Below are 25,345 nucleotides of genomic sequence, written 5' to 3' on the forward strand. Positions count from 1 at the left end.
CATTACTGTTGTCCCATATTTTCTCCACTTTTTGATGACTGTCTTCGCTGTGTTCCATAGTATATCCAATGCTGTGGAAATTTTTTGTACCCTTCTCCTGACTGATACCTTTCAACAGTGAGATCCCTCTGATGCTTTGTAAGCTGTCTGCGAACCATGGCTTTTGCTGTAGCAGGCAACTGAATAAATGTCAGGAAAATCCTACTAGGACAGCTAAGCTTTACTTGGGATTAATCAGAGTCTCTTTAATTGATGGCAAGTGAGTACCGAAGCAGACTGAATGCTGTAATTAAATCAAAAGGTGCTTCAACAAAGTATTAGTTTAAGGTTGTGCACACACAACGAAGTATTAGTTTAAGGGCGTGCACACTTATTCAACCAGCATATTGTAAGTTTTTTATGTTTTATATTTTTCCCCTAACAGATTTGTTTGTTTTTCAATTGAATTGTACAGGCTATATGTCACATTAAAGATGGGAAAAGTTTTGAAATGATTTGTTGTGGTCTCATTTTTTTATATCACAAAAACCTGGCATTTTAACAGGGATGGGTAAACTTTTTATATCCACTGTGTGTGTGTGTGTGTGTGTGTGTGTGTGTGTGTGTGTGTGTGTGTGTGTGTGTGTGTCCTATTCTGTTGTTCGACCATATACATGGTTGAACAACAAAACATCAGGACCACAAGAACGAACTATCACAATATCAAATGACAGCAGATGGAATTGACAGCATTTGTATACGGCAGACTGCACAACAACATGGGTAAAGATTTGCTTTTTCCTCACTGTTGCACAATCTCAGAGTTGGTACATAATATTAGCATATAGATAGATACAGATATAGATATAGATATAGATATAGATATAGATATAGATATAGATTTAGATATAGATAGATTTAGATATATAGATAGATAGTAACCATTTGGAGTGTTGGGACCTGACAGAGTGAGTCTAAAAACAGAGATTGAATGGCCATAAAATCAGACTTACATATACTAAGTTTGAGATGCTATTTCTCAGACTATTTCCTTTTCTCCAAATTATGGTGATCTCAGAGCTGGTATATATAAGTCTGGTGTGTGTGTGACTCCTATATGGGGGGTGCAGGGGCTTGCCCCCTCCAGCAAAAAGTAGTTTTAAGGAGAAGAGCATTTGCTAGACACTATACAGAGCCATATCTTTATTGCTCTTTGTTTATCTCTTAATATCCTATTTGGCAGCTTCTGGTAAGAAGGAACATTACATTTGCTATGTTGACTAGTTCTTAAATGAAATAATAATACTGGTTGGTATATGAAGCAATTTTAGTTTAAAGTCAATACCATCTTGTGTGTACAGAATGTTGTTAAAACAGTAGCCTAACAAACTACCTGGAAAGAAAATGCTGTCCTTTGCTCATAACTTTGCCAGTCTGAGCTCAGCTGCATGGCTGTATCATGCAAACCTTACACTGATATTGTCCTGAACGTGGCCAAAGTGGTCCAGAAATGCATATCTTCCAAAACACAAGGCCTGATAGTTCCTTTATGGGATCTTGTCTGCAATTTCTGCTTTGCAAAGTTTTGCATTTCAGTAGTTTCATACCTTACAAGTACTGCTCTTAGGCACTGCACATAAGGTGATCAGTTTAGAGGTTTCTAAGGTAGATGTTAAGTCTTCTGACTAACACACTAGTCTAGAATTAATCCATGTAAGCACAGAGCACTTATTTAGCTTCAGGACTAGATGATCAAGGAAGACATCAGTGTGGAACGCCATTAATTATCTCCAGGCTGCCTGAAGTAAAGCAGACAAATAATCTAAGAGAGTTTTTTCATGCTTGGACCAACAAAGACTAACAATGACACTCCCTGGAGAATCTACAGCAGAAAATGGTACAGACAAATCTAAAGCTGCAGTCAAGAAATTGAATAAATCATCTCAGACCAGTGAATGCCCAATGCATGAGGTCCAAAGGTAAAGAATATCTTCTTAAACTGGCCAAGGAAATGGCACAAGTAATGCATTTAGGGAGCATGCCATTTACAGGCTGTTGTGCTCAACAACCTAACAGCTACATTTCACATTGATAAAACTGCTATGAGTTATGCAAATTAAAACTTGCTTCCAGTATCTTTCTCTGACCAAACTTTGGTTTGAAGAGACAGGTGTGATATCTGAAGACTGAGCTATGACAATTACTGAACCACTACAAGTAGGAGGGCCATCAGAGAAGACATGTATTTCTTGCCAGTAAAAGACATTTTTAAACTGCATGAAATCCTGAGGAACAGATGAAATTTATAAGCTACAGAATCAATCAGAGTTTTAAAAGTGATTTTAGTTCAGTAGTTAACCAATCATTTTCCTTGGCCTGTATAATCAAGATGTTATTAGGAAAGTAGGCATCTTGGAGATACACACAGACTTAGTGAGAGAACATTAGTACAGTAGAGATTTCTGTGGTTTGCTTAGGGTCATTAATGATTAAGATGAATGATTAGTTTATTTTGCAAAAGGTTTATTTGAGTTTGCTTGATGTTGCAAACTACTTTTGGGTAAAAGATAATACATTTGGGAGGCATTTTACACGGTGGGCATTTCTGCAGAAGTTATCTGGGCAGTATTCACTGATGGATGGTGGGATATTACTAATGACAGAAACTAGGTAGGTGTTGTCAGGGCTGATTAAGTCTAGTAGGGTGTGATTGCTGGTTATGAGGTTAGATTTGGTAGGATGTTGTACCAGTTCTTTTAGGTTTTGGTTAGTTAATGTGCCAGTAATTTCATGTTGAATACTAGGAAGCAGATTTAAGTTGAAATCACCTAAAAAAAGATATTGGATTTGTTACCTATGAAGGGAGATTATACTTTGTACTGGAACCTTTATGGTGTATATAGGGTAGGTAAAGAGATTTCTTTTTACTGGTGACATTTTTTTATTAGAAGCCAGCTTGAGTGAGTTTTTGAGACAGCATTAACCTGGACTATAAACTGCATGTTTAGATGTGATTTATATAGATGGAGAATAACAGTACCTTTTATCAGGCCAGGTCTAGCATCTACATAGTAGTTATATTGTAGGATAAAGTAGTGCAAGTGTGGGGTATCCATTTTAATCTAGGTTTCAGTTACAGCTACAATATCCGGATTGTGCTGGGAAAGTAGAATGATTATCTGATCTAGTTTGTTTCAGAGGCTTTGTGCATTTATTACTTGCATTGACATATGAACCTGAGTTGGATTTGATATTTTTTCTTGGGACTAGAATTAGTATAATGAGTGTGAATTTGTATACTGTTTGAGGCAGGTTTATTGAACTTTTGTGAGAAGCGAAATGTGAGTGAAGGTAGAGAGAAGATTAGCAGAACCTGGTTTGATATCACAATCTTGAAGCCCACAGTCTTGAAACCCATAATCCTGAGACATAGTATTTTATTTTGTTTTTCGGAGTAGAGCACTGATCACCATGGACCTTTCTCAGGCTCGGCCCAGGAGCAGTGTCTGGTTAAATGATTTGCTCAGAGTCACAAAGTTAGGCAATGTAGGCTGTGAGAATCAAACCTTGCACCCCTGCACCAAATTATTCCTCTAAACCAACTGCCAGACTAAAAATTTGTATTGAAAGACCAAAATGCTGAAGACCCATGTTAGCACTCTTTCCTGGGTTCAAAGTGGTATGGGGATTCAGGAGCTGAGATTTTTTAGATATTCTGGTCTTCAGTACTTTGGTCTTTTATATTATGGTCTCAGGATTATAGGTTTCAAGATTTTGTGCTTCAACATTGTGACAGTAAACCATAAAAGTTCTTGTGAGAGAGCTGAATGTTAAAGGAGTGGATTGGAACTAATAGAAGGAAGGGGTAGTTTAATGAGGGTAAAAAATAGGTCAGGTTGTGTGCTAAGAAGTAGGAGGTTGAATGTATATGAGAGGAAGTTCTGATGATGATGATGATGAGTGTGTGTGTGTGTGTGTGTGTGTGTGTGTGTGTGTGTGTGTGTGTGTGTGTGTGTGTGTGTGTGTGTGTGTGTGTGTGTGTTTAAAAGGATGTAAATCATATTATTGAGTTTTGGAAACTCAAAAATTCATATGGTCTAGACTATATATTCAAGTTTCCAAAAACTTGAATGTAAAATAAATAAACTATGTTTTTGCAGGAGGGCACACTCCACTGTACCACCCATACCTCCTGAAAATAATATATACCAATTCAAGATTGCACTACAGTGGTGAAAAGTATACATTCCTCATTAAAGCATGTCCATGTAGATTGTGGTACAATGGGGATTGGGAAATTTACCCTTTTTCCTACCATAGTGCAATCTCAGAGTTGTTATATATAATTTGCAGAGGGCACAGGAGGGGTGCATGTTGGCTTACCCCCTGCAAAAATATAGATTTTTAATTTTGTTTTCATTCGTGTTTTTGGAAAATTGATCACATGGACTCAACTATATGAATGTCGAGTTTCTGAAACTCAATACTATGATATAAATCCATTTAATATAATGCTGTGTCTACTGGGTAGGATTATTATTAATAGTTATATGATGTAGTGGGTGATTGCTCTGAAGAAATTTATGATAGTTGTGTCCGTATAGTGATGCTAGATGCAGAAAGAAATGTCACTCCTTCAGGACATGCATAAAAAGATTAGTCCAAAAACATATTTAAGTAGAAGGTCCAAAACAGATATTTAAGTAGGAGGTCCCAAAGAAATTATTAATTTATTTTTGAACACTGAAACTATGTTAGTGCTAGACGGAGAAATGTTCAGCTTTTATGGACCTTCTCTCTCTCAGTGTAAACTTATAACAGGTTATAAAAGATTTTTGGAGGTCTATTATGCATGGTGTATAACAAATTTAGATTACATGATTACAACTGCACAGGAATGTTCTGCTCACCATCCTTACTTACATTAAATCTTGTACACGCTAGGTGCTTTTAGTTAATCATCTGGGTGCTGGTGAATTTGAATATTCTGTCCAAGGTATTCTAGATTCTTTTACTTGCCATTCACACTCCTTTATTAGGCTGACACTGAAATTCCAAAGCAGTGTTGGGTGCTGCAATATACCACATTATTCAAAAGATGAATTGGATCAAGCTAAAAACAGATTTAAAATTGAAAATGCCATAAGGAATGACTGACTGTCATATAAGGTGTGCCACTTCATTGCTAAGTGCTCCAGGATCTTCTGTTTAAGATACATAATGGTTATTTCAGGACCCACCCACCACCAATATCCAGAAGCCAGCAACCATTGTTATGGTTCTGAAGCCAGGAAAGGATCCCTGTGTTTGTAGTAGCTATACAAAAATCTTAAAATCTAAACTTTAACATTACTTCTGTCCTGCTGTTGGTCTGTTTTGTGTTCCAGGAAGTCTCTCTCTCACTAATATCATAGTCAGGCCATTGAGACACTGAAATGTCTACAGGCAACATGAATCACAAAGACAAACTGTTTGCAATGTACTTTGAATCACAAAGTAACAAAACATTTTTAGGCAAAAAAGCAAGTTGGACTGGGCAAAAATTGACTGGTCAGAGTGTGCCAGTGGACCACATCAAGCCCATGGGCAGAAGTTTGTGATCCCTAAACTAAGACAATTACTGTGATCTAAAGTTGATAAGAATAAGTCAATTAGAATTATACTTTCTGAACCATCCTCTTGAATAGATGATATTATGTAAGAGTTTCATTCCTTATCTGCATTTCAGAGTAAAAATTAATGAAATGAGTGCAGCTAACTTGAAGGTAAGTAGAATGAAATAAAAATAGAAATATGTATTGTAGAATTTGAAGTTATTGGCAAGGACACTAGAAACTTGCAGAGAATGTTATGAAAATGTACAGAAATATTTTCCAAAATTGTGGGAATATTGCAGGCTTCAGTATCCAATGACACTACGCTCTTAATAGTTTGCTACTGTATATTATTTGCTGCATCTTGTATTAGTTACACAGATAACTAGACAGATGTGCTGTCATATGTTAGTGTTTTCAGCCTGCGCTTTCTATAAGTGCAGTGCAGAATGAACTTTGCCCAGTACCTTTTCATGGCCCTAAACATCACAAGTAGTAAAACACTTAATATTAAGCATTCATTTTGGCACTCTGCCTTTAACAGATTATAGTGAAAACCTAATCACCTGCTTTGATGAAAAAATGATCTGTAAACAAATTTGTGAACTGCTGCCCCCTCCCCTACTATATGTTTGGCAGCAAAATTTAATTCTAAGACCCTTGAAATTATAAAAACATAAATTTCCTAAAAAATATGATGGGACACAGCTTTAGTGAAAATGATCTCTTGTAAAGGTATAGACATGTGCTTATTTATATTTGATAAAAATGCTCTTAGGTCACATATCTGCATGGAATCTTTGAATTCAACTCCCTTAAACAGATTCAACACCTTAAACAACCAAATAATTTATGTTAACAGTTAGGTTTAACAATTATTATACCATGACTTTTGAGCGAGCCCGTGCGTGTGAAAAATCATTGTGGCGTGCTATGTATCATCAAGGGGAAACCGGGCCTTTTCGATTGGACTATTTTTTCCTTTTACTCTTCGTGTTACCTTAATGCTATGTTATGTTAAATGGGTTTAACATAGCAAGAAAAAACAAAAATTTAAAATAGTTGTCTTTGTTTTAAAGCCTTTTAACATGTTTAACCCATTGATTTTAAGATAGCGAGTTAAAAGTTGAGAAAACAGTAAAGCTCCGTTTTTGTTTATTCGCTATGTTAAAAAATGATTTAACATTTAACATATTATTCTAAAATAAACGGCGGAGATGTCCGCTTCTTGTTTTTAAAGTCTCGCAATGTTTTAACATTCTAAGGAATTCGATTTTAATGATGTTAATAATCATTACGAGACCGTAATTTTCAGCGGGAGATGTCCTTTCGCTATTTCTATTTTAAACTAATATATTAACAGTGGAACAGCTGAGGTAAAAAAACAGAAAGCAGCACATACTGCCTTTCTCTGATGTACTGCAAACATCTGACATACATGATACACATTTGGAGGCGAACAACAGTAACAATTTCTTGGCATTACATATTATCGTATACAAGCAATTTTCCTTATATGTTTGTTTTATTGTATAAATACAATACATAATATCAGGTTAGTAGTAACGTTACGTTACTGGGCTAATTGTTTTTACCTGGCTCGTTAGGTTCAACCGCTGCTAACCCCAACGGGACCAAAACACGCCAACCGTACCAGCGTCATTAGTGCCACCCCAGCGTGCGAATTGATTTAGCGTACAGCTGATCCATTAGCGTCGTGCTGATTGTGGCAAATTGGTATATTTAAAAGGTTAGTGCCCTCAAGAATTTTCGATATACTATAATGTTAAAATGGCTTTAACATTTTTTTTAGTACTGTTTAAAATAAAAAGGTTTTTAATAGCGGAGAACGAGAAAGCTTTGCTTAATGCTTACCGCCATTAAATTAAAAATTTTAAATAACTTTGTTATAAAAACTTTTAAGAAATAAATTAAACGTTCTTTTTTAGTGTTTGCGTTTTGTTACATTTGTTAAAAATTTTTGCGAAGTTTAAAATAATTAAATTAAACAGCGGAAATGTCCGTTTATTGCGCTGCGTTTGTTATTAAACTCATCTATTAATTGTAACACTAAAAAACAGCTACTTCTTGCTTTCTGCTTCTTTACTACTGCCTTGATGTACTTGCGATGTGCGCGCGCGCGGTACAGAACATCTCTTCAGGAATCGCAACGGATGCAGTACACAGGCATTGCATTTTAATTACACTATGCCATTATTTTTCTTAAATAATTCTTTTAATATAATATAAATAACATAAATACAAGGGTGGGGGTGGGCCTGGTGTGGGTATTACTGTTTGTTGGTTTTGGGCCTCGCCCGGGCGGGAACCCACCCAACCAATGGATGGGTAATTACCCACACCCAGGCGTGGGTTATTGCTATAATAGCAGATAAACTCAGCCGTGCAAAACAAATCTTTGTAGCCACTGCCTCACCCATGTGAATGGGAACAGTTTCACTTCTCACACCTGTCCAGGAATTCGGAAATAACCCCAGTGCTCGTGGTAAGGGCTACTGTAAAAGCCCTGTTTACACAATGCAGTATTTTGCAACTCAAAAACACCATAGCCGCAATGAAGAAAGTCCTCATTATTGTTTAATTTGCATATCTTTGAATTGCTATTAACTAATGGGAGTGCAGATCAGAACTTGCCTGCTTTAGTTAACACTGTTAGCCCATTCATCATGGTGGCACAGGCAACCCCCCAGAGTACTTAAAATGTGTTCTTAAATCGTTGTCTCACCATTAAGTATGGATGTGTCTAGTTTACATGCACTATAAGGTTGAGAGGTATGCTTTATATTCCCTGTTCCTCTCATGAACTGTTGCAGGCAAGGAAGACCATAATGCCTGAGAGCCACAGAAAACTTGCTTGCTGAAAGATTCAGCGAAAACGTCACCTCTCTGCCCCCCATCAGTAAATCAGGACATCCCCAGTACCTGCCCCCTTCACCTTATATCTAGGAAACAGGTCATCACTGCTCTCTCATAGGCAAAAAATACAGCATCCATGGGACCCGATAACATACCAGGTTGCATCCTATGTGAACTCAGGCAGGAACTTGCTGCACCATTAGGTACCCTATTTAACCAAAACGTGAGTACTGACTTCATCCCAGTTGAGTGGAGGGCAGTTACTATCATCCCTTTGCACAAAGGTGGAGCGTCCACCAATTTGGGAAATTATAGACCCATCAGCATAACAAGCCTGATCTGCAAGGTCATGGAATGGATTATCGTGGACCTCATTAACAAGGACACTGGCAACCTCTAAACATTCAATCCCACACAGTCTGGCTTTGTCAAGGGGAGGACATATCTGCTAAATCTGGTCGACGTCTTTGAGACAGCCACCAAAGCCATGGATGAGGGGGAAGATGGTGCACACCGCCTACCTTGACCTAGCAAAAGCCTTTGACACTATTCCCCACTCGGGCATAGTAGATAAACTCTCTCAACTAGGCATCAGTCCATATGTTACCAGATGGGTAGCAAACTGGCTCACTGATAGAACCCATCTAGTCAAAATACAGGAAGCCACCTCAAGCAGTAAACCCATAACAAGTGGCACATTCCAGGGTTCAGTCTGGGGTCTCTGTTATTTGGGATATACTTTTCTGAGGTGCTGGCCAAAGCTAGTGGGCTATGGTTGACCAAATTTGCAGATGACTGCAAGCTAGGTGCTGTCATCAATCACCCTAGTGATGTAGACATCCTCCAAGAGGGTCTCACTCAGACAAATGACTGGTGCCAGAAGCATGGCCTCAAGCTGAATACCAAAAATGCATCATCATCCCCTTTGGGAAGAGTGATGTCCCCACAAATTATCACATTAATAACAATGTCCTAAGCACTCAATCAGTTGTGAGGGATTTGGGCACCCAGGTTGATAGCAACTTGACTTTTTTTACCACCATGTTGCTTCTGTTGTACAGAAAGCCTTCCTTCTAGATAGCCTACCTCATAAGTAAGGTTATCTCATCCAGGGACAAGGAAGTCATAACATCCCTGTATTCTTTCCTTATAAGGCCCATTATTGAGTACAAAACCCCTTGTGGCATGTACCTTGCAAAGCACATGCAGCAGCTGGAGAGACCACAGAGGCTCCTCACCAGAAGAATCCAGGGCCTCAAACATCTACCATACACAGATAGGCTAAAATCCCCATCCCTCTGCTCAGTTTCATACAGACTCCTCAGAGGTGATATCTGTCTGGCATACAAGGCAATCACGAACTCCACCTAGATGGGACTGCTGCATATCTCCAAGTCAAGCTCCACTCGAGTAACTCGCACACTCAGCCTCAACCTGGTCTGTGACATTAACAGGACTTGTTGGTGGGACAGATTTGTCTCCCAGAGACTCCCCCATCTATGGAATAGACTCCATCTTCACATCAAGCAGAGTATCCATTTACCCCTTTTTATGCGCAACCTGGATAACTGGATGGGAAACAGAAAATATACCCCTGGGATTCCGCCTGTGTCCCTGCTGGACAGGAGCATTGGGTGCTGACTTGTCTAAACATGGGCTAAACTCTTGGCTAGGCTTATAAGGGCCTCAGGGCCAATAGCCTAGTAACCTCCTATGATCCCTTGATGATCTTAAAAAAATTACTTAAGTTCTCATTTGATGCCATGGGTTAATGCTGGTGTTTTTGGTGGCAAGATGAAGGGTTTGAAGCCTTCCCACCTCCCCCTTTTATCTTTTTATTTAGTTATTTATTAGATTCTTATGTATTTTCCATATTAAATCCCTGCTGTCTACTGATGACACAGGACTAATGTTCTCAGTGGGAAAAGTACAGGTTGGAAGCCTTTTTAGTGTCTTTTAAGGCACAATATTTAAAGTATTCCTGGTGTCTAGTGGTGCTTTGCTCCATTTTTTTAATTAAGTGCCTTTTGGCACACTATGCAGAGTATCCCTGGTGTCTCATGTTTTATATAAGTGCTGTTAATCAGTGATAGTGAAGTGTTCTTCCTGGAATCTAGTGTTCCCTTGGCCCACATCTCCTGTAAGTACTGTAATGGCATGTGAATTCTCCCTGGTGATTACTGGTCCCCTTGACTGTCTGTAATAAACCTCCTGGTGGCTAGTGGACTCCCCAACCCACGTCTTTCATGATGTTCATCATATTGATCAGTGCTGCAGAAGCCTTAGCTATATGGGTTATATCTTGCCAAGGATACAACAGCCAGCCAGCTTCCAAAGCTTCTGGGCACCTTCCACTCACCAGAACTGTCAGGCAGCTCAAGCAGAGCTGACAAAAATATAAGTTTGGGTGCCAAGCCAAACAGCTTCAAAGCCTGCATCCTGCCACAAGAAACTAGTTAGCAAAGGCTACTGCAGTAGTGATCATTTGAAGATCTACTGTTATGGTAAGTTTACTTACACAGCTGTACTTTTTCCCCTGGTGACTATTAGTCCCCCTGACCCGCATCTTTAGTGCTCTCCCTGGTAACTAGCAAATCCCCCAACCTATATCTTCAGTGTTTTTTTCCTGGTGGATAGTGCCCCCCTGACCTAATGTTGCAAGCAGTGTTTCTCAGTCTAGGAGTGTGTGGAAGTATGACAGCCAACTCCAACTTACCCCGGGTTGGGAGGGTGGCCTAATGGTTAAGGTGTTTGCCTTACAAACACAAGGTGCAGGGTTTGAGTCTCACAAGGGATAATTGGCTAAGCTTAAAATGGCTCGCAAGGGCAGTTAGCTTAGTACTAATCTATGAATCTATGCACACACACACACACACACACACACACACACACACACACACACACACACATGGACATGAAACTTACCCCTCACTAACCCCCTTCACTGTACCTTCCCAGGCAGAGTCACACTCATGCAACCTCTCACTTACAAGACTACCAGCCGTGCCCATTACCATGAGTGAAAAAGAGTATTTGTGTTAATTTACATAGGAGGTTCCTAGTGAGATCACATGACTTTTCCTTGGAATGTGTCATTAGTGTCTAGCAAGGCCACAGAGGCAGCTTACCATGGTGTTGCACATCTTTGTGCAAAAGCACCATGGTAGAGGTGTCTCTGAATGCTGAAATGTCACTATGAGTTGTAGAGAAGGCTACACCACACAATAACCTTTCTGAATGCAGGAGTTGCTGACTGTCCTTACCACATACTGCAACATTTTGTTAACTGTTTGATATCCTTTGCTAGATGTATTTGAATTGCAAATAGTTTTAGAAATTTTGGTCAGAATATAATGTTATAAATTAATAAAAAATTGCATATTTTGTGTGGACAGTAAGAATAAAAACTGTGGACGAATTGTGTGACCAGTTTTCCAGTGGCCCTAGTTATAGGATGGTAAACATAATAATATTACAGAAAAAAAAGAGTAGAAATAAAAGATTAGTTCTTGTCATTTTGAAAAATGCATTGAACTCTGATGTCATGAGTAGAGGCTTATGTCATTTCGTCTTCTGGTCCTACATTATCTAAATTCTGGCCAGTTTACACATTTATCAATGTTTGGTGGCAACTTTATTTTTATAGCATAAAGATATACTTAAATTGTATGTCTTGATTGCATTCAAGTAGAAAATGACTGGCTGGTATTTGTTTTGAGTAATGTGGCAAATAGATTATAACAGCAACATTTCATAAAATCTCCCTGAGGCTGCATGATATCAAAGAATGCTAAAATAAGGAAGTCGAATCAAAACCAAGGACTGCACGAAAAAGCTCAGTAGTACCTAGTTTGATTAATATAGCTGCTTAATAACTTGAATTTGTAATTTTCCTTGATTATATCTGTTTCTTTTTTTCTTTTCAATGTGCTGTTTATCCCCATTCTTGCCAACCAACAATCCAGCCTTTGCTGGAATTGAACCCATTTCTTTTCCCCAAGTGAGATGATGGCCATCCAAATGAAGGTGGCATCATACTGACAGCCATTAACATGCTTCATAACAAAGTAAAGGTCCCTCTAATACACACAAAATAAATAAGTAAACAAATAAATAAATGAACAGTAACTTGCACTAGTTTTGCTTTATTTTTTTTTTTTATTATTACCAGTTGCCTGACAACCATCAGCTCCCTGTCAACCATTTGGCCCATTCACAAGGTGACAGCCAACTAAAGAAGGGAGCCATCAGGGCTTTTACTATTGTAGGCTGTAACTCCGAGCACACAGCTGAATCTTCCAAAGGTTTGGCATGGAATGAGCCATGATGATGTCTATACATACCTGCATGCATACAAATACTTACAAATACAAATGTCTCTGCCAACCCCCGTAAACAACATAATTTGCACAATAAGTCATCTCCACCAGAAATACTATCATGGCAGGTGTGCCCATACCTCTCAGCTTCTTAGAACATGAAATCTGGACAAAGTCTAAAACAATGGGGGACAAAGGCCTAAAAATAGACTCAGATTTTACATATTGCTCTTATAAATTGAGAGCAATGCTAAAAATGACAGTATTTCAGTTAACATGTTTTTCTGAAGGATATAAAGTCTGAAACTCAACTGTATATCATTATTTAGTGACTTCAATCCTCAGTGATTTTCCAGAAAATTACAAACTTTATAAGGAAAAAATCTGGACATTCTGTGAAAATCTGGACAGTTGAGAGGTATGGTGTGCATACCTTCAACTACCCCCATTAAAAAGAGGCATGGCAGGTTAGTGGCATCATTCCTTACCTCCCATTGTGCTTACTCTAACAGGTCCCTAAGCTACTAATGAAACTGTGATTGCCTGGGCTTTATCCCTCTACACCAAGGGAGCTGCTAGGTGCTGTCAGTCACTTTTTGATTTGTTTACACCCTAAGGTGCTGCATGCATTATATTGTGTGTGTAACTTCCTGGGTGATGAGAAGTGCTGTTCTTCAGTGTTTCCTGTACCACTGTTCTGCCCATTTCTAATATACTTGCATATTTTCTTCACCTAACTTTATATTCTTTTTATTTTGTGTCTCTTTACTTAGGTTTTCATTGAAAAAGAGTTCCTTTACACAAGTTGTTTACTCAGCTATCAGATAATGGACTTAATGAATGCCAGGCCACATTAATATGTGCAGATAATCAAAATGGATGCAGTTTCTCTCATTGCTGACCATTTATATGCATTCAATATGTTTGTGGCTTGTGTTGATTTACCTGCCTCTTGAGTCCAGAACCTTTTCAGCTGATAATAAATATCTACAGGCTACACCTAAATATTCATAAACATAGTTGTAGTGAATTCAAAACCCTGCAAATTTTCACAAAAATAAAATCCAGCAATGCAAATCTGACACTGGGTTAATGACTTGAAAGTGGCTAGAAAGTGTAAGGGGTGTCCACTAAATTGTATCCAGCTCTATTCCTATGAAGTACACAACCAGGAACTAATTGACTCTGGGCATTCTTTAAATATCTGAGTGGGATAAGACTTTCCAAGATATTTGTTTACTATTTTATGATGAATGGTTCTTCCTCCTTTTTGGTATTGATTTTAGTCACTCAGCCAGATGTAGGAAGCTTACAATACATTTCTTCAGACATCTGCTGCTGCAACCATATACACATTACTGCAGGCCATTTGTAGTGAAGGAAATTCCTAGACTGAACTCTTTGTTTTATATCATATAGCATCCCTTTCCTGTTAAGCAGTTGAGGCAACTCCCAACATATTTGGCAGTTTACTATAAACGATTAAGTCTATGTGCTATTAAGGAGCTTTATCTTGTAATTCTGTATTTTGAGTTCTTTTCTGCCTACTATTTGACTCTGAACAAGTACCGCGGTGGTGGTGCTGTGGTAGCATTGTCGCCTCACAGTTAGACGTTGTCCGTTCGATTCTCAGTTAGAGCGTCTTCTGTGTGGCGACATGCGTGAATGGGCGTTCCTTCGTTGAAGGTTGTGCGTTAGGTCCGGCAAGCCAGCATGTAAAAATCTACTGCCAATCATTAGCGGACTGGAATTCCACTGTGGCGACCCCTAACTGGGAAAAGCCGAAAGACACAACATTTGACTCTGAACAAGTCACTTATCCATATAGTGCTCACAGGTCACTTCCCAAAAAGAGTTTACTGCTCCTAGTGGTCTATCTGGTTAATAAATAAAACTCCACAATATTGTTTCCCATCAATTACTTTCCTATAGCTAAATGTAGTAAAAAATGAAAAGCATTTGCCATAATGTTAGCTGGTCATGATACACATCTTTGTATTTCAGTACTCGGACTGATTAGCTACAACCAGAAGTTGACCAGTCCCTTTAAGACCTGACCAAAATCTACAGCTTCTCTTCTAGCTTGCATAATGCATTGCATCTCTGCTTCTCAGTCTGCAGGCTGAGTTGTACTAAGGACAATAAAAACCAAAGGAACTTAAAGCCAACCTCAGGGTCATTCCTTCAAATTGTCATTGCCATTGGCCCCTTTTTCTCACTTTTACATGGGGCTGGAATGTCACGTCAACATTAGTCCATGTGACCAAATCCCAGAGAAACATTTTTTTACACCACTAGTTGGCTAGCCCTGATGCTCTCTACAGAAGAAAAAAGTATTTTCCAGTGGAAAGAGAGAGTAAGGTGGAGTTTTTGAAGTAGATAGATCATGAAGGTCTAACATTACAATACGTACGTACCATTTGTATCTTATGTGACCCCCCCCCATCCATCTACTTCAACACCAGGAGAAAGTCCCCAGCTTAAACCTCTTGGGTGGCATCAAGACGTGATACAATGAAGAATGATAGCTCCAAAGATAGACCTAGACTTTGATATTATAACCAGTATTTTGGAAAAGTATGCAGTAAAGCCTAAGTCACAGCCACACTAGTATCAACTGGGGACGTTTTGAAAAAGAATAAAGAAACATTGATCATTTTAACTGAATATGCTTTAGTTTTCCTGGAAAAGTCTTACTATAGTTTTCACAGCAAAGAACACAGAAGAGAAAAAAAATGCAGTCTGACAGCCACCTGCATATAATGACCTTGGATACTTTCTGTTCTATATAAGGAAATGAGACATGGAGCTGTCCATCTTTTCCAATGTCATTTGATCTATCCAAACAGAAGGATAGTTTCTAATGAATAAAAAATGAAGCAAGCACTTTCTCTAGTTGGGGAACTGAAGGAAGAATGCTGAAATACTGACTGAATGGTTAAGATTAATTTCTTTTGCCACCTTTGTAATAAAGGCTGGTTTAGTGTGCAAGGACAGCTTGTCTTTATGAAATATAATAAATGAAGAGTTAAAGGAAAGAGCCTGCATTTCAAAAACTTTTCTAGCTGTGCTAAAAGACATAAAGAAAAGGGTGTTCCAAGATAATTATTTATGGTTTACTATAGTAGCAGGTTTAAAATAAAGAAGCATCAATTTTTTTGCAAAAGGGTTAAGCCTCAGGGAGGAACAGGCACCCTAGGATGAGATCTGTGCGCAAGAAAGTTATTCTCATGAATGCTTTACAAACTTTTAAAGATGTTAAAGATGAAGAGTTTATTCCTTGGTGAACATTAGAACTGGCTGTTAAATGCACTTTGACTATAATGAAGTTGGTGTCTTGATCAAAGAAACTAGCTGTTGATTTATACTAAACTGAAAATCAGAAACTGCTCAAAATGGAAAGATCTGAACTGAAAAGTTACACAAATTGATTTTGGAAGAAGAAGAAATGACCTTATCCAAACATGACCTCAAAAGTAATCAATTCCAAGGAAGTCTGGGAACACTATCAATGTTGGTCCTAAAGTAACAAATGTGCCTAGATAGAAAGGGAGGAAAAGTGTATTATGGGGACTATAGTTAGAGCCAGGAAGAGTCCAGCAGGTTCCAAGCAGCTCCTGCCTGTTGCTAGCAAGTCATAATGTTGACTATTATGTAAGATCTACAGTTTTTTTCAGCTTCTTAATTTTTAAGGAGCTTTTATATTAGAGATCTATCCTAAGGAAGCCACAACATCTGCAAATATTTGATAATTAACTGATCCTCTAGCACATCACTGATGTCAGTGTGAGAAATATAATAAGCAATAGATCCTTATTTTTGTTACTTCTACTTTCAAAAATAAGAAGATGCGTAATAGCCCATCAATTTGTTTGCATTTTTGTTGGCTTTTCCTATACCTTTGATATACTTTATATGCATTATACATGCCCATATATTTTTTTCAAGTAATGTTGCAGCAACTTAACAAACAAACAAAAACATTTAAACACACACACACACACACACACACACACACACACACACACACACACACACACACAAAGAGTTAAAAGATGTTTAAGGTCAAGTAAAAAAACAAAAAAAAAACACAAGTAAATAATCAAAAAGACCATGACAAGTTCTCCATGATGAAACAAAATAAGTAAAGAAACTAACAGTAACAGTGGCCAAGACTGAAACAAAGCAATCCAACAAACAAAACAAATTAGTAGTGTTTTACAGTGATCTAAAACTACATACTGGTGTAAGCTTGCAGTCTTGGATAACATCATCCATGTAGTGATATTCTGAAAACTCCTTCTCTACCATCTCATTTTTCAGCTCCAGTATACGTCCCATCACTCCATCCAGTACCAAACGTAAAATGCGTCTTTTCTGTGGGTGGACTATTTGGTCATAAGCAGTCTCCAGTTTACGAAATATCTGTATGTAGCGAACATATAAAGTAGCCAGCATCTGGAAGAAAACCACCCTATCCCGTTCTGGCTTGCGAGGCTCTTGTGGCATTTCTTGAACAAGCAGGTCATTTATGGAAGTTTGGGCTGATGCCCACATTTTGTTGTAGGTCCTGCAATACAAACAATTAGTCAACAATATAAATAGCTACTTGTCAAGGAGCCATCCTTATACAGTTGTTATTAATGTTATTGTGATAGCACTGTCAGGAGTAACACAGAAAATAACAGCAAGATAGTTTAATAAAAAAGCAAAATTAAAAATTGGATACTTTCCACATTCAGCTAGGAATCCAGTAATTGTTATGCTCCTTACAAGAGGTGCTGGTGGCATAACTTCAGTGGTGAAGACACAAGTTTATTATTTTTGTAAAGGCCAGATGATTCAGGTTGGTAGCGCAACAGTTTTGGCTGGCTATGTACATTTCAGTTTTGTACTTGGCAGTGGTACAGTGGTTAAACAAATAAATTCGACTATCCAGACATCATGCCAGGTCAAAAATTCAACTGTTCACTGATAGCAACTTTTGATGCATCTCTGATGGTTGTTAATGCTAGGAACATTAATAATAAAGATTTTTTTTTTTTTGGAAAATTTACTACGTTCCCACAAGATTGATGTTGTTATTGTTGGGAAACATGGTTAAAGAACAATGACTGCAAATCAGTTCTATCAGAATATAAATGTTTTTAGTGTAACAAACATTCTAACAAAAAAAATTAGACGGAGGTGTTATGATAGGGATTAAAGTTTGTTATGAGACTTGTGATCATTATATGTTCAATGCTTACAGCAATACTATAGATTATGTAACTGTGACAATAAAAACAGCCCTGGAACATATAACAATTGTAGGAGTGTATAGACCACCAACGTCAAGGGCTGATGACAGAGAAATTCATTCATTTCTTGAATGAAATGCGGGAGGGAAGAGTAATAGTGGCTGGGCATTTAAATTTACCAGAAACGGACTGGAATAATATTGATTCAAAAACATTGTAAGGAAATTACTTAAATGTATGTTCAGGAAAAACAATTGATTCATAGTCTAAAAAAAACTACCAGGGAATGGAACATACTAGACATTATTTTTGTTCCTAAAGAAATTAGATACTTCATTTCAAGTTTTACTACAGTTGATGGGCAGGGATCATGGGGTTATAAAGGTTAATTTGTTGATAGATAATTCTGCCAAACTGAAATCTAAACCAATGTACAGAAAATTAATTGCAGATTATATGGAAACAAAACAGTCACTATGTAAAACTAACTGGGGTGAGGTGTTCAGTTGAAAAACTGCAGAAGGAATGTGAAAAGTTTTGAAAGAGAAATTGTTTGAGTGTAAAAAATAAAAAAAAATGTTTAACATCAGGATCTAGGCATACAATATCAGGGGGATATATTTCCATAAGAACAAGATACCTGATCAAGGTTAGAGACAAAAATATAAGAAATGGGAATGAGGTTGAACTACAACTTTGAAAACTGAAATAAACAAGATGGACAAACAAATTAAGCATATTAGGAGACAAGATCAAGAAAAATTTGAAGAAAAGTTATATAAAGATATTGAGCATAATATGAATCCATTTTATAGAAACAAGATATGGAAGGAGTAAAGATTAAAGACATACAAATTGATAAACTGTGTGTAGATTCTAAAATTTATTCTCAGACATAGATTATATATATATATATATATATATATATATATATATTTACAAAATCATATGCAAAACAGTTTGGCACCACAAAGGGGGTGATAAGTTGTTCCAGTGACATCCAGGTAACTCAGATACTGGAATCAAATTAGATTATATTGAAAAAGAACTATGCAAACTGGATCCAAACAAAGCACATGGAGGAGATGGGATTAGTAATAATGACCTGAGAACACTTCAGCAAGAACTTGTAATACAGTTACATTCATTATTTACTAGGTTGTATAAATGTGGAAAGATTCCTCAAGATTGGAGACATATGGTTATTAAACATGCCTTTAGGTGAAAGGAGAGAAGGACAAATCCAGAGTCATATAAACCCTTAATTCTACTTTCACGTTGTAGAAAAATAATGGAGAAGGTAATATTGGATAGGTTATTGTCAGAACTGGAAAGGTTAAGACTTGAAACCTTATACCAGCATGCATATGTTGAAAATAGATCTATTACCACCTGTAACATGATGTTCTACAACAATATAATAACAGCTATGAATGTAAAATTGTGCTGTGATGTAATTTATATAGATTTAACTTTAGCATTTGACAGGGTCATTCACAAAACACTGATTAATAAATCAGAACAACTAGATATTGATGTGCTCTTGATAAGATGGACAGCTGCATGGCTTACAAATAGGACATGACAAGTATCACACAGCAACAGAAAGATGAACAAATGGGTAGCTGCTTTTGTCTCACAGATACTGAATGTTTCAAAATATTAACAAGCAAAATCACTATTCTGATATTTATATAAATATAAATATATAAATATTTCCAAAAAAATGTGTATTGGTGACATGTAGGGCATGACTGGAAAGTTGACAGAAGGAAGGAGAGCTTTGCCCTGATATCCTAGATCCTGGACGCATTTTGCAGATATCCTGGACTTATTTTATGTAAGTATTTACATGTTTGCAAACTGGGGTAGAGCACTGCTCCACTGGGACCCTTTTTCATAGGATCATAGGAAGTTACTAGGCTATTGGCCCTGAGGCCCTTGCAAGCCTAGCCAAGAATTTAGCCCATGTTCTAACAAGTCAGCACCCTATGCCACTGTCCATCAGGGACAAAGGTGGAATCTCAGGGGTGTATTTTCTGTTCCCCATCCAATTATCCAGGTTGAGCTTAAAAAGGTTTAATAAGGTACTCTGCTTTATGTGGAGAGGGAGTCTATTCCACAAAAGGGGGAATCTCTGGGACATAAATCCGTCCCACCATCAAGTCCTATTGATGTCACAGACCAGGTTGAGGTCTCGCGTGTGGGTTACTCAGGTAGAGCTTGACATGCGAATATGCAGCAGTCCCATCAGGGCAGGGTCTGAGATTGCTTTGTATGCCAGACAGAGGTCACCTCTGAGGAGTCTTTAGGAGATTGAGTAGATGGGCAGGGCTTTTAGCCCATCTGTGTAGGGTAGATGTTTGAGGCCCTGGATTCTCCGGGTGAGGAATTTCTGTGGTCTCTCCAGCTGCTGCATGTGCTTTGTGAGGTACATGCCGAAAAGGGCATTGTATTCAATATTATAATGGAAGAATACAGACTCGGCTCAGACTGGGGTTTTACACATGAATCAAAATGTGAAGGCAAATTATTAAGGTACAAAAATACAAACATCAACAGCAAAACTACATTACTGTAATGTCACATTTCACTATATATTGTATAAACTGCATCATTTGAAGAAGCAGATAATCTCAGTCAAGTAAAGCTACATAAATATGATGAATTGTTTAGAAATGTTGTTAGTGTACTGCAACAAAAGTATGATAGATCTGTACTCACAATTGCAATTAAAATTATGTTTTGTAACGCTGAAATCAGTGTCAGTATAAAACAAAGTTTTTTTTCTAAATAAGTAAATTGGTTCCATATTTTCATATGGTGGTTATTGTTTCTGAGATATAAGTATTTCTTTGAGGCATGATTTGGGAAAGTTTTGTCAGAAGCTATAAAGGACTTGGCATATGTTGTATATCCAGCATCTGTTCTGTTTGTTATGTTTTCCTGCCAAACAGTGTTTTAAATAACTGATTTGTTTGCTGTTTAAAACATTCTTTAGCATCTTCTTGCTGTTTTTTTCCTGTTATTTAAAACATTTTTAGTGTCTCACTGCTGTTTAAAACATTTTTTCAGTGTTTCCCATCCAAATTAGTGTAGCTAGTAGCTGTAGCATTGCCCAGGTATAAGTTTGCTGCATCTGGGTGTTTGTAGTGGCTGTTGTATTCTGAGCACATTTTCCAAGCCACCTATGATTGGAAGGGACCCTTCAGCACCCTTGTTAGAGAAGTGTGCAGACTGAAACCTGTCTAGCGAAGGGTGATTGGTCTAGGAAAACAGCAACAGACAACAAAGTGCAAACAAGGGAAGAAAACAACAACCATGTACCCTGACAAAAACAAAACCTTCAGCAAAAGAAAAAGGATGAAGGACAATCACAATGAAACCAGGTAAAGTCCTACATAACTGAAACGATGCAGAAGAAGCACTAACAAGAAAACCCCTAACAAAGAAGAAACAAACTAACAAAGAAAAATAACCCCAAACAGTACTACAGGACTAGAAAAACCCTGCAAAATACAAATTCTTGCTAATATCTAAACACTCGGGTCTATATCATAACCCCAAAATGTCAGTTCAGTGAACGGCATTAATATCGAAAATGCCATTTGTCGAATTTGCACTTGTAGGGGGCTGCACCCCCCCCCACTAATTATGGGGTCTATATTAGAACATCGAAGTTTCAAAACTTCAAATGTTCTAATATCGACCCCTATTCAGCAAAAGCTGAAAACACCAAATATACAGAACAGTGAATTTTTTCCAAGGGAAAAAAATTGCTGTTCCAAAACACATACACACAGCACAAGCAAACCAAACAAACAGCAATCCACACACATACACCTAAAATCTTACACCTAACCCTTCACTAAACTATACACACACCACTAACTATCCACTTACCTTAACCCAAACCCTAATCCTAAGGTCCGTCACTATTGCACACTCACCTTACCCGCGCCCTTACTCTAACTCACTTACCCCACCCTAACCCTCACATCCACACAATCGCACACTTACCTGACCCATGCCCTAACCCTAACCCTAACTCACCTAACCTGCCCTAACCCTCACGTCCACACAATCGCACACATACCTAACCCATGCCCTAACCCTCACGTCCACACAATCGCACACATACCTAACCCGCACCCAAACTCTAACTAACCTAACCCACACTCAATCACACACTTACCTGAACCTGATCTGTAACTTTCCACCACAGCGCTGAAAATACCGAAGCAACAGAAACAGACAACCAAATTCTTTCCCTAGGAAAAAATTTGGTTTTCTGTTTCGATATTTTCAGCTTTCGCTGAATAGGGGTCGATATTAGAACTTTCGAAGTTTTCAAACTTCGATGTTCTAATAGAGACCCTAATTATGTATACCTACTCCAAGATCGCACTACAGTGAGGAAAGGGCAAATTTCCGATCTTCACTGTACTGCAATCTCACTATAACAGTTCGATGAACAGCATTTTCGATGTAAAATGCCGTTCACTGAATTGACTCTTTGAACATGTAATATAGACCCCAAACACTCAACCCAAAACAAAGAAATGGAAAAAAGGCAAGAAAAAAAGGCTACAATAAATGCATAAAGTCCTATAATAAATACCGTAAACAGCAAAAAAATAGCAAAAAGGAAATGGTTGCAGAAATAAAAAATACTGGGGAAGTCCATAAGAAAGGAGAGCAGTAGCTATAAAATATACTGCAGTCAGGCAAAACAGGAGTTGTAAACACCTAAAACAAGAGCAGTGCTAAAACCTCTCACAAAAAGAAATATCTCCTGTGCTGCAAGAACAATAATAAAGGGTTTGCAAACAAAACAAGCAAGCTGGCCAAGGTCAACACCCCCAAACCCCTTGAGCTACAACCACATCTCAACTGAGCAAGTAAAGAGGGCATAGACAGAAGCTTCCTAGCAAGAACCTCACTACAACGGGCACCCCAACGAAGTCTCAGAGCAAAGACCAAGAGGAAATCTGCCTGAGCAACTGCTGACATCCAGGCACAACTATAATCCCCATATAAACATTTAACAAGTGTAATGGGATACAAATGGGGCACTGAAAAGTTACTTTAAACATCCTCCATAATGTCAGACAGCCTATTACAGTGAAGAAAAACATGTTTTGCAGTTACCAAAGTCCCACAACCAGCATGTGGATATGACTCGGACCCCACTGAATGAAAAACATAAGAAGACTTCACTGGCAACTTATCAAAAAAACACCACCACAGAAAATCACTCCAGTGGGGCAAAGAGCATACTGCCACCTAAGCTGATTCAATCCCTGATGTTCAGTTGTCAGTACTTGTTCAGCGGAATGGTCCTGATACCCATTAATGGCATAGACATGGGTCAAAAGAGAGGAATGCCACTCTTGCCTAGAAGAAGGAAGGGCACCCAAGGTAACATACCACCCAAGCAACAAAGACTGGACTTCTTGCTGCTGCCCAGAGAGGACTCTGCATGCACGCTTCTCAGCCAAGCAAGTCTGTGAAAACTGGCTAGACAAAATTGGGAGCAAGTGACCAAAGAAAGAAAGATCAGCAGCCTGCAAATTCTGCAAAGCAGGGAAAAGAAATGAAGTATATAGGAAAAGAACAGGTGGAATAGCCAGACACCACCTGAAGCAGGAGGAGAATACAAAATACCCCTCCTCACAGGCATGCAAAAGGTTCCCCAAAAGAAATGGAAAACGTCAGACAAAAGATGGGTAGACCAAGAATGGGGAAACAAACTAACGAACCAAAGAACTACCTTGATCCAAGAAATATTGTGGAAATGCAGCTCACAAAGATGCTGAAAAGCACTAGCAGGGTCCTTATGAACAGCAGATTGAAAATCAACATACAAGGCATCAGAAGACTGCTTAAACTGAAAATAATAAGACTGTTCAAACCAGTTATAATGAGCAAAAAAATATTCCTTAAAGGCCAACCACCATTAGGACAGAGAAGGAAAGGAAGGCAGCAGACTGAAATGATCATCACATGATTCAGAAACAACCTCCTGCCAAGCAGAAGTAAAAGCCCAGGGAGCAGTATATCTGGGCAAACCCTTACCCTTAGATAAAGCAGAGGAAACACCAAAGGAAAATGACAAAAACACCATGGTGAGTAAAGGGTACACAAGACAAAGAAGAAGAAACTACAGCAAAGGTGGGAGAACAAAAACAATAATCAATATGGATGTGTGCAGTGCTATGAAAATAAGTAAAAGCATCAGGGCTGCACACCTTCTCTGTGAAGTCTGCATGTCCTCCCCGTGGTTGATTGATGTTAAAGACATGCAGATAGATGTGAGCGTGAATGGGCGTGCCTTCTTTGAAGGTTGGGCGTCGGGCTGGCAACTCGGCACTGTAAAAATTCACTGCCAATCATGAGCGGACCGGAGTTCCGCTGTGGCGACCCCTAACCAGGAAAAACTGAAAGACTTTTTTATCAGGGCTACATGCAGTAAGAGAGCCCATACGTGAAATGTCCTTGCAACAATGAACACTGGAGTTTTGCCTAGATCTAGAATCTCATGGTATAACACCACAATTAAAGTCCCCAAAAATGAATGGGACAGTCAATAAGAAAATAAGGCCGTAAGAGCTAAAACAATAAATGGTGTTCAGCTACAAAAATAAAGGCATAGACAATAACAAAACATATAAAAGAATGTGTAAACAATAAATTCACCACCAGTGCCATACCAGGTAAAACATGAATAACATCCCTAATCATCACCACTGACTTATGATACAGAACCAAATTGCCAGACCGGTGAGCAGTCCCCAAAGACCAACCCACCCCCCCACAAGACTTCCCATTGCAAAAAAAAAGCAGAAGACATTTTGCCCACATCTAACTAACAAATAATATCAAAAGAAATGGAAGAAACGCAAAAATGCACAAAATGCCTAAATAAGGACACCTGTCCATACCATTTAGATTACAAACAAACAAAGACAGGTCAGCCATCAGTAACCAAATTAGAATCATCATCCAATGCCCTTTTGGTTTATTTAAGCCTTAAAGACCTCCATCTGGAACCTGAAATCACTGATTGGAACTCAGGAAGATCAGAACTAACATCTGCCACATAACCGACATCCTCTGAGGAGCCCAACACCATAATACTGGCATCAGTAGAAGAAGCAACCAACACCCCATGCAACTTTCTATTGCATTCTAATAGTTCAATGTCAATAGGAACAACATAAATAATAGGTTAAAGGGGAATCCCAGTAGAAAGGCCAGTAACTACACGGCCTGGTAAGCTAATAGGCAAAGAATCCATCTCAGAATCCCCAGAACGAGTTACAGTTGCTGAAGC

At 38.3% G+C, this 25,345-nt stretch overlaps 1 protein-coding gene across 1 annotated transcript in view; it reads right to left on the bottom strand.

Annotated features, from left to right (window-relative positions):
• IQCA1L (IQ motif containing with AAA domain 1 like) overlaps positions 1 to 25,345 on the bottom strand; it is a 1,829,164-nt gene that overhangs the window by 1,702,365 nt on the left and 101,454 nt on the right. Inside the window, exon 2 of the mRNA XM_044067599.1 lies at positions 17,012 to 17,339. Within this exon, the coding sequence (XP_043923534.1) occupies positions 17,012 to 17,339 (328 nt within the window). The remainder of the gene's footprint in view (positions 1 to 17,011; positions 17,340 to 25,345) is intronic.

Source organism: Protopterus annectens, chromosome 3.part1 (genome assembly GCF_019279795.1).
Source record: "Protopterus annectens isolate FY-2018-M chromosome 3.part1, PAN1.0, whole genome shotgun sequence".
NCBI classification, from domain to species: domain Eukaryota; kingdom Metazoa; phylum Chordata; order Ceratodontiformes; family Protopteridae; genus Protopterus; species Protopterus annectens.